A 15,845-nucleotide genomic window follows, 5' to 3' on the forward strand; every position below is an offset into this window, starting at 1 on the left:
CAAAGTCTGTCTTTTTGTTAGAGCTTTTATTGTTTTCAATTTTGAAGTCTATAAATATCAATTTGCATTAGTAAGTTAGCAAAAGGATGGCATGGTTGGTGTCTGCAAATTAACCCATGGGGAGATGTACCAATTAATGAAAGCTATTATAATGAGTATTAGGATGACAAAGGGTAAAAAAGTTTCAAGTAGTATCTGGGGAGTTAAGCATAAAAGTTCTAGTTAGTGTTAAGGGAACGAATCACATTGCATATTTCATGCTCCTAGTCATTGTTTCATTAGACACATTCTGTAAATCCCTGGGCACTAATGGATTAATGGCTCCAAAATTCATGTCAAGTTTTTGTTTTCTGTCTCATAAATGAAGCTACAAATTTTCAGCTGTGTAAAAGATTTATAGGCTGCTATGAATAACAGGGAGATTATCTTTAATATTAGACAAATAAGGATAAAAAATAAATATTGCTATTAAAGTAAACCTTATGCAGGATAAGGTTTATTAAGCCAAAGACTGAGCTTTAAACTTATACAGGAAAAAAAAAATGTCCATAAAAGTCTACAGTAAAGTCTTTTTTATGGACATATTATACAACTTCATAATAATGGTTACATGCTTAAAAGCCTATGGTGATTTTTGATTTGAGAAAATTAGAGACGCATTTAAATATACATTCTAGATAACTAACTTTTTTGCAGCTTTTAAGAAAGGTATGGTACAATCATCACCGGAATTGATTAAAGAAAGCAGGGACGGAGGAAGGGAAAAGAGAAGTAGGTTAACCTGATCCGGAAAGGAAAAGGCATACTATCATGCAAAATTATAAAATATTAGTGATAAATATGAGATCGTCATCTCAGACACTATTTATGTACTGCCCTAAAAAATACCTCTTTGGCCTAAGTTCAGAGCAAAGAAGTAGACAGGTTCTTCCACAGCAAATACTGCAAAAGGAAATATATGCATACATGCTCTAATAAAATCAGTGATACTAGGCATGTTATTATACAACATACCATTAGGTTCTCCTAGTGCAACTAAGAGTTTGCTACATGGTATATTCACAACTACAACAAGGCAGAAAATAATGAAGGGAAAGTGTGTTCTTTGTGCAGGTCATAAATAGAAGGATGTTCCCAAAACAAAATTCTCTGGTAAAAATATCTCCCGTAAGGTCTTGCTCTCTGATGAGCTACCTCTAACATCAAACAACATTAACTCATCCTACAGAGTATGCTTATATTACTGACTATATTTTTTTTAATTTCAGAATAAGACATACACCACAAATTTTCTCCTTATATTAATGGACTCTCTTAATTAACCAGGAGGTATTCTTCAGTCCTAAACTGGAACCTCAGAAGAATATACCTCACAAATGTAGTCTCTTCAATTTATTACAGGTAGCATACAAACACAAGCATATTTTTAAAATGTTGTTCATCACTACTGATGCCTTGGTGTTACCTGAATCCTGAAAAACAACCCATCCACAGATGCCATAAATATTTAACAGTCAGACATTTCTGCCTGGTCTTCAACACGTAAGTAAATTTAGATGTTTCTTAGCCATTCAACCAAATTCATACTCTTCTCCACACCCCCGTTTTAGTCAAGCCGATCTCCTCACTGATCCCTTTACTTAGTTGGGGCCCTGTAGACAAAGCTAATATGACTAAACTGTCCATTCAACTATGACTTTACCAGCACGACTCCTGATTCCTATTCATAAATAAGTACTTACTGAACTTTTATGAAACAGATGATATAACTTAGATCAACAATTTTTAAGCCTGAGAATCAGCAGGAAGTTTTTTTTCTTTAAATGCTGACTTTTATTTCAGGGCCTACTCACTGAAGATTCTAGCACTGATGACATGCAGTGATCTAGGTGCTGCAGGCACCCACAAAAGAAGATTCAGCACAACTGTTCAGCAGTTGATACAGGTTAGTCGGGACAACTAAAACTGAGACACAATGAACATCGCACAGCAATTATGTTCTATATCAGCAGAATTCCACAGAAGGGAACACTATGTTATCAATCAAAATAGGATTAAAGAGTTTTCAACATCAAGGATAGCTAGGCTTAGGATACTCAGAGATGAGTGAAGAGTGCATTCCACAGCTGAGCCCAGGAACAGAGCTGGCCAGGCTCACAGGGACCGCAGGGTAGAGAGGTGCAGTAAGGAAATGAACTCACCTGGCACAGAAAGGTGAGGAATTGTGAAAGAAAAGTTGGGTAGTTAAGAAAAGCCTAAAATACAATAATCCCTGAAAATTAGGAACAAGAGTTTGGATTTGGTGTTGCACACCAGTGGTTCTGAAAGGGTTCTGAATTAAGCTTTCTTAAAAAGAACAAGAGGCACTATGGCCTCTGTGCCGTAAATGATAAATAATAATGATGCTACGTGCTATAATAAATAAATGCAAAAATCACAGTAACAACATTCTGAAAATTTATCATTCAAGACAAGGTTCAACAGTTATTCTTGTTTATCAGGTGGCCTTCCAAATGCATTCAGGGACCCAGGTTGTCCCTATCTTATGGCTCTGCCCTTCTTAAAGACCCCCACCCAGCTAGTACAGGGTTCAGCAAACTATCTCTGTAAAAGGTCAAATAATAAATATTTTTGGCTTTGCAGGTCATACAGTCTGTCATAACTACTCAACTCTACCATTATAGCACAAAAGCAGCCATAAACAAATGGGCGAACTGCACTCCAAGAAAACCTTACTTGCGAAAACAGGCAGCAAGCCAGATTTGGCAACCTTCAGCCTAGGGTATGGAGGAAGACAGGCAATATGGAGGACTGTATAGGAGGTTTTCATGGGACTAGACCTGAAACTGGTATACAGTCATCCCTTGGTATCTGTGGGGTATTGGTTCTAGGACCCCAGGAGATTACTCAACTCTCTGGATGCTCAAGTCTCTTACATAAAATGCCATAGTATTTGCATGTAACCTACACACATCCTTCCCATATACTTTAAGTCACCTCTAGATTACTAACACCACCCAATACAATGTAAGTGCTATGTGAATACTGTAAATACAATGTAAATGCTATGTAAGTAGCTGCCAGCATGCAGCAAATTCAAGTTTTACTTTTTGGAACTTTCCAGAATTTTTTCCCCCAAATATTTTCGACCCGAGATTGATTCCACGAATGCAGAACCTGGGGATATGGAGGGCCCACCATACATCTCTTCCACTAAGTCTTCAATAAGCCAGAACTTGGTCACATGTCCCCACCTAAGTGAACGGTCTAGCTCCATCTCTGTAAAAAAAGGGAAATCTGGCTTGGTGAACATACCCACCTATTTCCACTTTCCAGAGGGAAAATAACCCAGTATTAAAGAAGAACTGGTTGTGAACAAATTATTGAAAATGGTATAACAAACATTCAGGAATATTTGTTTTTGGAAAGTTAATTACTGCTGATGCAAAAAATCATTATTTTACAAATTGTAGGGTTAACCACATAACAAATTAGTTGATACTGATTCTGCTAAACTACCTGTGATTTGTAACTAAAAAGCAAGAGGAAGAGCAATTTTAAAATACAAACAACTCAATACCAATAGTAAATTAAGAAAACATTTTCCTGAAAACTATAATCCCAGCTACCCTTTCACATACATGTGTAGTAGGACTTTTACAGCATGCCAAGTGTTAGACAGTGTCCACACTTCTTAGAACTGGCATCCAGGACACACACAATACGGGACACTCACCACACCCAATTCAGTGTTCTCTGGGTCCACAGCTAAACCATGTTTCTTAACTGGCTGCACTCAGGTTGGGACATGCTGAGCGCTGCCCAATGGGACACACGTGGAAGTAATGGGTACCACTGCCAGGCCTGGCACATAAAGACGTCCCACATGTGATCCTCCACTCCCTCTCCCTGCTGCACGGCCTTGGAGGATGGGTGTTAAAGGGTGGCATCACAAGAAGGAAGGAGCCTGGTTCCTGAGCAACTGTGTTGGGCTGAACAATAGCATGGAACAAAGCAGCCACTTCTTCCAGCCCCGCCTCAGAGAATTCAATTGTGACAACAAGGGAAAATAAACTTTTACTGGAACAAACCAATGAGATCTGAGGTTGTTTATTGCAGCTGATAACCTAACCTAATTAATACAGAGTTCTTAACAAACTCCAGAAATATGTAAATTAGGATATGAATATTAAATTTTGGTAGTCCCTTAAAACTCACTTAGATTTCTAATCATGTTTAGTTGTATATAAAAATGTACACACCTGCCTTTATGGATCTGTTGTTGGTGTTAGCAGGTGTCTCAGTGTTATTAGCCCACACTGAGCTGGAAGCAGGAGACTAAGGGAATGAGAGAATGAAAGTAGCATTTTAGGAAATCCATCTGCTATACCGTGTTCATTTAATCAAAAAATGCTTTCCAATACCAGCTACTTCCCATCATGCTGGAGATGAAGGGTTGAAAGATGAATGAAATGCAGGCCCTGCCCTCATGCTGTTCATGGAGGTGAGAGGGAAAAAAAGTGGCTGGTCATATTAGTGAACAATGAGATGCCCACAGAAAGGAAGATTAGGTAAGAACGTGCTGCAGCACAAGGAACAGCTACCTCTTCCTACAAGAGTAAGAGAGGCTTCAAAGAAGTGGGGGTAGGTGAGAGGAAAGAGACTGAGAATTAGGAACTGCAGGGAAAGGTGTTTCAAAGAGCCCTGCTCTTTGTAGAAGTAACCCAACAAAAAGCCTAACTCATTTCCTCTCTCAGTTTTATGTAAGACTATGGGATCTATTCCAAGAACAGAACCAAAATGCAGTAATTTTTGTGATTACGAGGTGATTTCTTCAGGTGGACTTTACTTACAAAGAAATAAAAACTAACTTTCAAGAAAGCGTTCCTTAGTATTTAAAATTTTTTTGGCATAAAGAAAATTCTACGGTTGTAATCATACACATTATTCACCCAGAGGGTAATAATATGGTTCCTGTGTACCTGCAATCATAGCGGAGACAGCTCACTAAAGAACAAAATCCAGTTCCACAGCTACATATTTTACCCTTCACTTTGTTCAGCATTCTCAAAAACATCAGTCGGGCTTCCCTGGTGGCACAGTGGTTGAGAGTCCACCTGCTGATGCAGGGGACATGGGTTCGTGCCCCGGTCCAGGAAGATCCCACATGCCCCGTGAGCCATGGCTGCTGAGCCTGCACGTCCGAAGCCTGTGCTCCGCAACGGAAGAGGCCACAACAGTGAGAGGCCCGAGTACCGCAAAAAAAAAAAAAAGAAAAAAAAGAAAAAAGAAAACATCAGTCACAAGTGTCCAAGAGAGGACTTCCCTGGTAGCGCAAGTGGTTAAGAATCCGCCTGCCAATGCAGGGGACACGAGTTCAAGCCCTGGTCCGGGAAGATCCCACATTCTGTGGAGCAACTAAGCCCGTGCACCACAACTACGGAGCCTGCATTCTAGAGCCCGTGAGCCACAACTACTGAGCCCACGTGTCACAACTACTAAAGCCTGCGGGCCTCCACGACAAGAGAAGCTACTGCAATGAGAAGCCCACGCACCGCAACAAAGAACAGCCCCCTCTCGCCGCAACTAGAGAAAGCCCACGTGCAGCAACGAAGACCCAACACAGCCAAAAAAATAAATTAATGAAAATAAATTAAAAAAAAAAAAGTCCAGGAGATTCTGTAAATGGATCTATTTAGCACTACAGAAAAAAATAATTCACAGCATGTGTCCTAGTGATGTGAGTCTATAGCTTCAAAAGTGCATTTGGTTTAGATGTTAAGGTGTGAAACCTAAAATGTCCCATATAACTGAGGAATGATACTGGGAGGATAAATATGAATAGACCAAACTACCTCAGACTATATCCTTCCCAATTCCACTCGAGACAAAGTTGCTTTCCAAGAATTTGAACTGCACTCTCTTCCTAGATCTATTTATATTCAATCCTTCTTTTTTTATACTATTAATTAGACCTACCCGTTTATTGCAAATGTTTTACATTTATCACAAAGATGGTTTGTGACACAAAAAGGAAGAGTAACTTCTCAGGAATCTACAAATGTTTCTGTTCTTATAGCTGGCATCTCATGAATATGAAGAAGAGAAATTCTTAAAGTTAAAAAACCTATTGTTTTTCACATATTTGCAATCATTTTATACAAATATCATGAAACAGCTCTAATTTTGATACAGTATTAATATCGAAGTAACCCAAAACAAAGCCTGAATTTCACAAAATACCACACTCACTTTTAAAACATTAATTTTTAAGTCCACGTAAATAAGCCCAAGTATAAGGCAATTAAAAATTTGAGGATACCTATTTTTCCATATGCTGCCATAATTTAAAAATTATTTTCCTATTGTTTCCCATTTTTCTTGCTTTTCTTTGACTAACATTATGTAAATTATCCAATCTCTAAGTTATCTCAGTTCTTTACAGTAATCCTCTTCAAAAAAAGTTCAGTTAAAGAGGGGAAAAAAGCAAATACATTTCTATTTACCTCTGTAGTTTAAGACTTAACCGCAATATGTGAAGTACACTATGTAAAATACCAAAATGAAATGCTTGAGAATAGCATAAAAAAACCATGGACTCTTCAATAAAATATTAATACCATATGATAAAAACGTATTTCTTTGGAGTACAGTCTATAAAGAAAACTGAACAATACTTTCTAAAGCCACAGCAAATACCCATTTATTGATAAAAGAAACACAGACTTTCCCTGGAAAACTCTAAATGCATGTTTTAGAAGATCAGAAGACAGGCAGGAGATCACAAGCCTAAAAGGGCAATTGTTAGTACTATTTTCTGTTTATAGTAGGACAACACAAAGCACTGTTCTTGAACAAAGTATGACATGGCAATGTAAACAGCAACCACCGTTTATGGGTTCCCTATTTGGGGCCTGGCTTTGTACCATGTACTTTATCATTTATCGTCTCCCAATCCTGTCAAGTAGATATCATTTTCCTTATTTCAAAGATGGAGATGCTGAGGTTGAGAGAGGTCACAGAGCTACTGAGCCAGGTTTCCCACTGGGGTCTGAACACCATACGTCCTTGCCTTGGGAAAGAACGTCTATGTTACATGGCAAACAGTCTACCATGCTCTTCCATGATGACTGCTTAAGATTCCAATAAATTCATCTTACTCTTTGCTTGAGGTTTCCTTAATGAGCTATTCCACCATTCACTTCTGCAAAATCTATCATTTTGTTTAAACCATACGGTTCCAATCTGTACTAAGGACTTAGAAAAGTACTATTACATAACTGAGAAGAGATTTTGAAAATCTAAACCTTATCATGATAGATTATTTCTATAACTATAAGTCATCATTACAGATACTCTTTGATGTATTTAGAGTACCCACAAGGTTCACTGAATTCCAATAAACATTCACAAATAAAAACTACTCTAAATAGCCATTTAATAAGGATAGTTAACACCTATTATGAAAACCATTAATACTTAAGCCAGCATTTCTTAAAGAATAGTCCATAGGCTGCTATTGGTCCATAACTAATCTCCGGAAAATAACATCTAGAAACACAACTTATCACCTAAATTTCTGGCTTGAATTAACTCCCACTGGTGATTCACTCCCACTACATCTCATCAAAAGCTATGCTGTTTTCTCTGTAAGTTTCGGTGAGCTTCTGGCTAACATAAGTAGAAATAAACTACAGTGGGGATTAAGAATCTTTTATCCTTCTAAGACAAAAAGTTCAATTCCAAAGATGTATGCAACACTGCCTGGCTCCAAAATTAATTATAAAAATAAGATAAGAATTATTTTTCAAGTAAAATAAAAGGAATTTAAAAAGGATATTTGATACTTTCAAGTACAATATTTTCCAAAATAGCACAATTTCCCCCCGTTAAGCTTACCTTGAAGATGGCATTATATTTGAAGCCCTGAATTTTGTTGTAAACGGATTAGTTGACTCATAATCAAAATAGTCCTGACGATTTTCACTAAATGCATTAGGTGATTTCAAGTCACAAGGGCTATCAGATCCCCCATTGTTAAGTCTATCAGATCTTCTGCTGTCTTTTTTTCCAGTCACTCTTTCAAACAGGCTAACTTTCTCCCTTTTTTCTCTTTTATTTTCTTTTCTTACTTCAGTTGATTTTGAAAATAAATTCATGCTGCTGTCCCACGATTCGTTGCTTTCTTCAAATGGATTTTTCTTCCTTGGCAGTGTTGCAAATTTTTGGGGTAATGAAGCAGTCACATTTGTAAATGGGTCATTTTGTCTTCCGAAAGACGATTCACCTTCACCCACACTGCTGTCAGGTTGGTTCATTTTAGAAGTATCAAAGCTTAATGTTCTTCTGTGTGGAGATCTGAGACTTCCTGCAAACAATTTTGTAGTTAGTACATAATCAGTGACACATTACATCACACTATTTGACATGTTCTGTGTGCATACTGCTGTTTTTAGAATGAGAGCAATTAGCTATTTAAAGATATTAACCTTTTAAAATAACCAAGGAAAACAACCTTAAAATGCTAAGGTACAGCGGTATGCAGGCTAATAACAATTAGTATCTTGCTAGACAATTAGTAATTTACTCAGCTCAGAAAGAAACAATCACATAAACAAATTATAATGTCAAAACTAAAGGTTCTGCTTGGCATCACAGTGCTATAAATTCTCAGACTTTTTTTCATCATTAGCATTAAATTTACTTTCTTACTTCTGAACATTAAAGGTTTCTTTTCTAGGAACTTTCTGATATAACGGAATATTCATTTATGCTTCAGGCTTTTGAGACAGGAGAAACGGCAGTTAAGAAAAAGAAGCCAGGCCATGAAAAGAAACCAAGACTCATTTTTATTCTCTAATAATATAAATACAGTACTGAATGCAGACAAGCTCTGCCTTTAATAAACTTACCAATTTTGAGTACAGTAGGTACTCAATAAATATTCGATGACTAAATTTAGAAAATACTAGCAAGAAACTCCAATTTTTATTCTCTAACTTTGAAGTCAAACTTTAAAAATTAAGAGGGTAGTTCAAACCACGGAGGATCAACAAGAAAGAATGCATGAGTCACCTACCACTTTCCGGAACTGCTCCAAAGGAACCTATCTGGTGTCCGAGAAGATGCGTTTGAGCAACGGTGCCGGACTTCAGCTTCTCTGAGGATACATGGGCCCCAGTTAAATCAGACATTGAATGCGCTGAAGAGAGTCGCTGAGGACCCAAAAGGAAAGGCTTTTTTGGTTTAGATTTCATCTGTATTTCACTACTTGAAAATTCAGCATTGGCATCAGGCATGTGAGAACTTGGAATGATTGCAGAAGATGTATCAGAAAATGTCCCATCATTTTTTCTACCTTTCATCTTATCTTTTAATTTTGCAAAAGGAGATCTTGTTTTGTCCTTCATTGATAAGTCAAACATACTTGCTGTCATATTGTTCCTCATAAATTGAATATTGACCTTTATCTCACCCCTGTTTTTGGCTCTTTTTCCTTGTTTGGATTCTAAACTAAACCACCTTGAAGAGAAGGAAAAACTGGGTTGTAACATGTAATGAAGAGAGGATTACTGAGCTCTGTTGTATACAAACAGCTTTTTAGGTAAAGTTACTCTACATCAAGGCAATCTAAGCACTAAACGAGAAATTGTCAGCCAGAGTGCTTCTGGTTTTATTCAATGCTTCATTTAAAAAACAGATAAGTCTCTGTCATGTGGCATATACTGAAGGCATCAGTCTTTTTTGAAAAGCTATTTAGACAACTTTTTCTTTCATGATTTGAAAATCACTCATCATCAAAAATTCTTACCAACCATACATAGCCTATTATGTTTCCATCTGGGGTAAGTGTTGCTAATGGCTGAAGAACATTTTTTAGCATTAAAAGACACTAAGATAGAGACCCTGAAATAATTCATCAATACAAACTATTTTTGAGCACCATAAAATGATAATGACTAATTTTTAATAAAATAATAAATATTTAGCCTCTATCTCAAAATAGTTCCTCTGCAAAAGCTATTAAAAGAATTTTGTTAATATGGGAGACTACTCCATATAGTTTGCTCATCATGAAAATCGCATATGATATAATTTGCCATATAAAATGGGTCAAAGCCTCTTCCTGAATAAAATATGCAAATTAATAAAATGCAAGAAGTGACAAATAGTAATAAATCTTGTAAAGCGTTTTTTATGAAAAAAGAAAGCTTACGTGCTTCCTCTTAGAATCTATTTGTTTCATTAACTATTGGTACTGTGACAATACCAAATAAAACTTATTTCAACTGGAGCCATATCCTATGCTTTTAGTCACTTCAGTGACTTACACTGCCCATTTTTAAATGATGTGTAAGAAGCAAAGTTTATTTTGGTTTTGTTTACAGTATTTTTATCCATGAGAACCTCTCCAGCTGTTGGTGTCACAAATGGTCAGTCTACAGGGCAAACAGCCAAAAAAACTACAAACTCCAGCCTAGAAGAGTTTCCACAATGTTTTCACATTACTTGACAATGAAGTATATTATCCGTCCCGTATATATCCGATATATCCCGTATATATCCGTATATTATCGGAGACAGGTCATCATTTAAATACAGCTCTGCAAGTGTTAAATTTTCTTAGCTACAAAAGGAACTCTGATCTAATTTTACAGGATATACCAGAAGAAGCTACATTTACTATCAATTGGAAGACTGGTTCAAAGGCCTTTCCAGGCAGAAGAAAACTGGCACATAATACATATACCAGCTACATCTTAGCAAGTAACATGCAAGAGAAATATTTTCCATTTAGTTTGAAGCAATTCAATCAATTAAGATCTAGTTGCATCAAAACAAGCGACTTTTTAAAAAGAGAATATCTTATAATAGAAAGCATTAACATGAGACCCTAAATAGAGAAAATCCCTTATCTGAGGCAAATGGTGAAATCTGAAAACTCAGAGACTAGAAATAAAAAATTACAGCAATAAATTCTGTGGAATAGAGAACCTTCAACAAAACAAAGTTGAGCACTTGAATAGCCTGGAAATGAAGCAAGGTTATATATCCAATTATTAACTCACAGTTTGGGGAAACAGAGCATTTTTCATGGGGGAGAAATCCTTCCGATGGATGGCCCATGAGAAATGCTCTATTAACAACTCAGGTTATATAGAAAATAGGTGAATCCACTTTGCAAGACATGCACCCCCCAACCCCACAAATCCCCAAACAAAACGAACCAAACAAAAACTCCAAGCATATAGGGTTTGCATGTGTATAACAAATCAAGGCAAATCTGAGGAAAAAATGAAGCAATAACCCAATAAACGTAAGGGAGTAAGGGTAATCGAAATTCATAGAATTTTAGAAATGAGACCAAATAAATCATCTAGTCTAACATCCTTATTTCACATATGAGGAAACTGAGGCACAGAGAATAAGTAACTTCTCAATGTCAGATCGGAGTCAACAAGGAAAATAGCCAAAACTGATGAATAACAGCTGCATGAAAATAGTAGTTCTTTTGTATCTGATGAATCACATATGTTAATAAGGTTAAACGCATACCAGGTTGTACCTTACAGGACACTGTATTTAATCAGGAGACATGAGAGCCAACAAAGAAGGCAATGTAGGTTTTGTCCTGCTAGAGTGTAAGCTCCTTGAAGGCAGTTTGCCTTGCACTAAATAAATGTTTACTGAATTTTCATTTCTAGAACTATATTCTTAAAACAGCCATGCTACAACCCTGTGTGTGTATGTGTGTATGTGTTGCACTGTTTTGTTCTTTGGTAAGGAAAGATAAAGACTTAGGTAAGCTTTAATGGATAAAGCAAGTCAGTGTTTGAATATAAACTGTAAAAACAGTATTTTCCTTCCTCCTCGTCAAAAAAAACCCTCCAAAAACCCAACTGCGAAGAACTTTAATATACCAACTGAAAATATAAGCATGACAAATAACTCTAGCTTCTTTGTTTTGAAAGTGATATAATAGGGAAGTCTTAATGAGACCTTCAAGAATCATTCCAGAGATAGCACTTGTTTTCCCAGGCTTCAAAAAGATAAAATGAAGACATAGCATTTGAGGCTTAGTGGATTAATGCTGATTTTTTTTTCACCTCTGGAGTGCTGGATTTAAACTGTATATGGCCTCTGTTCAATTTTTAGTGGGCACAGGTCCATGTTCAAAAACCACCACACATGTGGGAACTATTCCCAAGCAATTGGTACTGTGTGGTCAGAAATGGGACAAGATTGGCAGTAAGGGTGCCAGAGGCCAGGACGCAGGTGCACTGCAGAGCTGCACACAAAAGTCCTAAAATCTGCATGTGCTTGAGTCATACCTAACTCTAGGGGCTCTGATAGTTACTACATTTCATGAGCATTAAAAAAAAAAAAAAAAAAACAACATCACCCACTTCTGCTGTTAAAAAAAAAAATCAATCGGTATTACATAACAGCATGAACTATTTTACCATTCTATTATTAAATACTGTATTGTTTCCTTAAATCTCGTGCCAGATCCGACCCAGACACCCATTAAAGTGGGAGATACAGAAGTTCTCTTTCCATGCCCCACTCAAAGTGTTCTGGCTCAGGCCCCTCTTCCCCTCTCCTTGAAAGAAAAAAAAAGGCAAGGTATAAAAATAAGTAAAATGATAGTTTTAGCCACCACACTTCTTGGCTTGTCATAACACAACTGGAAGACAAGCTGTAAATACTTGTCTTCAGTGTCAAGAGTAGAAGCTGTCACACCCAGCAGTTCCACGGGACTTCTAAATCAGCTGGTAGCCTTCATCACTCATACCGGTTTTCTAAAAAGCACTTGGGAATATGCTGACAAGGCTCAACAATGTACAGAATATTAAATATCTTTCTTGCACCACACCGGTGACTCAAGTCTGTCTCTTACTGGGCCATATGTACAGCTGTGCTGGAAAAGGAAGCTATTAACTGTATTAAACAACTAGAAATATTACCAATAAAGAGATCTCATCAAATACGTGGTCCCCATTTACCCACAAAGAAAGAAAATGTTAGGGATTTAATAACATATGAAAATCACTTTGAATGCAGTAACATCACAAGCGCTCTTGATAACATTTAAAAGCATTTTCCTTCCCAAAAGTCCCAATCCATTTCATATAGTAGCCAATAGAGAATTTCTGTAAGGAGACTACGATATTGGAGTATCGCTTACAGCCAACTTTATTGTAATTGTGATGCTGCCAAAGATAAGCAGTAAAACAAGAAGAAACTTTAAAAGCTTATTTCATCCTCAGAATCTCTGGGTTCACACAGTTGGGCCTACTTTTCACTCGGAAAACTTATATTTCAGAGAAGGCCTGTAGTGTATCATCCATTAACACTAAAAGTACGGTAAATGCAGTATGAAATTTGAAGATGCAATATACTTAAAAGTTTACATTCAAAACACTTCTAAATATTATTTAGTAAGGTCATCTAAAATTGCCAATTTGAAATAACTTATTTGGTGATTATCCATTTTTCAGTTTAAATTTGATGAAGAACTCCTCAGAAGTAACTGAATGCTACTTTGTAGGTATCAAACAGTGTTATTAAAATCACTGATATATATTCAACTTTACACTTTTCTTTAAACCCTTTTCTCTTTTAAAATATTTTCATCTCTTCAGTTAAATATTTACCATTTTCCTCCAGCATTCCTAGTATTACTTATCTCTCTACCCTTTTACCCTACATATATTAAACCAAAGACCTGATTAAAAAAATTTTTTTCAATAAAAACTCCAATCAAGAGAATCCTGCAGGAAGATATGTACAGAAAGAACATGAGATGGCTGTTTTAAAATATAAGAAAATAACATGAACTTCAAGAAAGTTATTATAAAAGTTCTTCTTAAAAGCATACATAAATTTCAGTTATAACTGAAACAGCAAAGCTATTTTTGAAATCTGAAGTCCTCATAAATTCAACCTATATTTTTCTCTCACTAATTACATCAACTTTAATGTTTTCTCAGACTAGAGAAATTATAAGTTTAAGCAAGGGGTGAGTATCTCTATCTCAGAAAACATACTATTTTCAATTTAAGACATATATCCTAGTTTTAACTTATATTATGGTTTTTTAAATTAGAATACATCTAACCTAAGTTTGTAAGTCATATTAAAAAGCCCATGTTTTTATTGAAGATGTCATTAAATCATTTCATCACAAGAATTTAATCACTGCCTCCAATCTGACTAGCATTTAATATGGTCTAAACACACTGGCTTTACAGAACTAACTTTGAAGTAATTGCATTCAAGGTTGAGGATATCTGTACATACTTCTAAAACTTTTCTTTTAATAGCTTTAGACTCCATCAAGATGTACTGACCCTTAAATCTGAGCTAAAATAAAAGTCAACTGTGTTTATAATGATGAAATAAAATACTGAGTTCTAAATTTGGTAATTTACCACTTAACAGCTTCAGACTTCAATTAAAAAAAAAAAATATATATATATATATATAAAAGACGTCATATTGGCAGACTTAATTTTCTGATGTTCCATTTTCTGAAAAACTGTTAATGTTTAAAGATTGTAACAATTTACATATATGTTGTTTTAATTGGTCAACACTATGGTCCAGTCCTCTTATTAAGTAGTGAAACAATGTTTACTTAAAATCCTGCGCAAAATATTCAATTATTGAAGATGTTTACCTCAAACAAATGAGAGAGTAATAAATCATTAAAGACTCCACTTAAAAAATGTTTCTTCACAAGGGCTATTTTTACTTCAGATTCATGCAAATATGGTGTTTAAAACTGGGTCATATTTCAGTCCAAAAACCAATGCCCCAGATAGACAAATAATTTCCAAGAACAGGAAATCCATAAATGAGATAATAGTTAAACTCCCCCCAATTCAAAATAAATTACATAACTTACTCTGTTTTCCTTCTTTGTTTGTCCTCAAAGATGTCATTGAGATTGATGGCCACCTGCCCTAAAAACTTATCCAGACCCACCAGGGACCTGTGCATAACTATGAGGAAAAGGATGTATTTCTCTGGATTCCCCTGCATTAGCAAACCAGGCAGCTCAAAAGAGGCCTCTTCCTTCCAGACTGGCTCAAGGGTTTTCTCAGCTACAGACGTGGAGTACTTTTCCTTGCCCAGCTGAATTATAGTGTATGTGTCATTGGTGCCACTTTTGCCTTTTGGCTTAAGATCTTTGGCTTGGAGCACTGTGACCTGCACGTGGGTCGGAAACCACTTTTGGGCTTGCTCGGAAAGCATCATTCTGTCCTTTTTCTCTGCACCGAGTTCACCAGCGCAGGCAGGGCCCCTCCCGCAGGGAGAGCCTGATTCCTTAAATCACTGCATCCTAAGGACACTTAACGGAGACAGGCAAACTCACAGCTGCCCGACTTCCCTACGGCTGATGTCCAAACGGCTTGCTGGGGCAGCCTGGGGGCACAGCTGCTCTGGGGGTCCCCTTTCCTCTGGAGAAGCACAGGGGCCCACCATCACCTGGCCGCGCAGTCCAGGCCTCCGCACCTCCACGCTCCGCCGGCCCCGGGGACTGGCCCTCGGCGGCGACTGGTGGCTCCCAGGCCTCCGGGCAGGTGAGGCCAGGCCGCCAAGGCCCGAACGGAGGGCGGCAGAGGTGGGAGGGCGCCCCCGCCCCAATTCGCAGCCCCGGGCTTTCCGCCCGCCTCCTCCGCGCCTCCCGCCCGCCCGGCGCTGGTCCGCGGGCCCGGCTGGGCTCCTCCTCCCGACCCCGGTAATACGAACCGCCGGCGGCTCGTGCGGCCTCGCTCCCTCTCGCAAACCTCTCCCGCCTCCTCCCCCTCGCCTCGGCTCCTCCTCTCGGGCGGGCC

At 37.5% G+C, this 15,845-nt stretch overlaps 1 protein-coding gene across 3 annotated transcripts in view; it reads right to left on the reverse strand.

The window, feature by feature from the left end:
• Nucleotides 1-15,536, reverse strand: part of RAB11FIP2 (RAB11 family interacting protein 2) — a 40,995-nt gene extending 25,459 nt beyond the window's left edge. For 2 of the 3 annotated variants that reach the window (XM_024756001.1, XM_024756002.1), the window contains exons 1-3: nt 14,912-15,536; nt 9,080-9,522; nt 7,900-8,368 (exon numbers count right to left, since the gene is read on the reverse strand). In XM_024756001.1, coding sequence (XP_024611769.1) covers nt 7,900-8,368; nt 9,080-9,522; nt 14,912-15,264 — 1,265 coding nt within the window. In that variant the 5' untranslated portion in view covers nt 15,265-15,536. The remainder of the gene's footprint in view (nt 1-7,899; nt 8,369-9,079; nt 9,523-14,911) is intronic. The other variant, XM_024756003.1, reaches the window with a different exon arrangement.
• Nucleotides 15,537-15,845: the final 309 nt, after the last annotated feature.

Source organism: Neophocaena asiaeorientalis, unplaced genomic scaffold (assembly GCF_003031525.2).
Source record: "Neophocaena asiaeorientalis asiaeorientalis breed wild unplaced genomic scaffold, Neophocaena_asiaeorientalis_V1.1 scaffold85, whole genome shotgun sequence".
In the NCBI taxonomy this organism is placed as follows: Eukaryota; Metazoa; Chordata; class Mammalia; order Artiodactyla; family Phocoenidae; genus Neophocaena; species Neophocaena asiaeorientalis.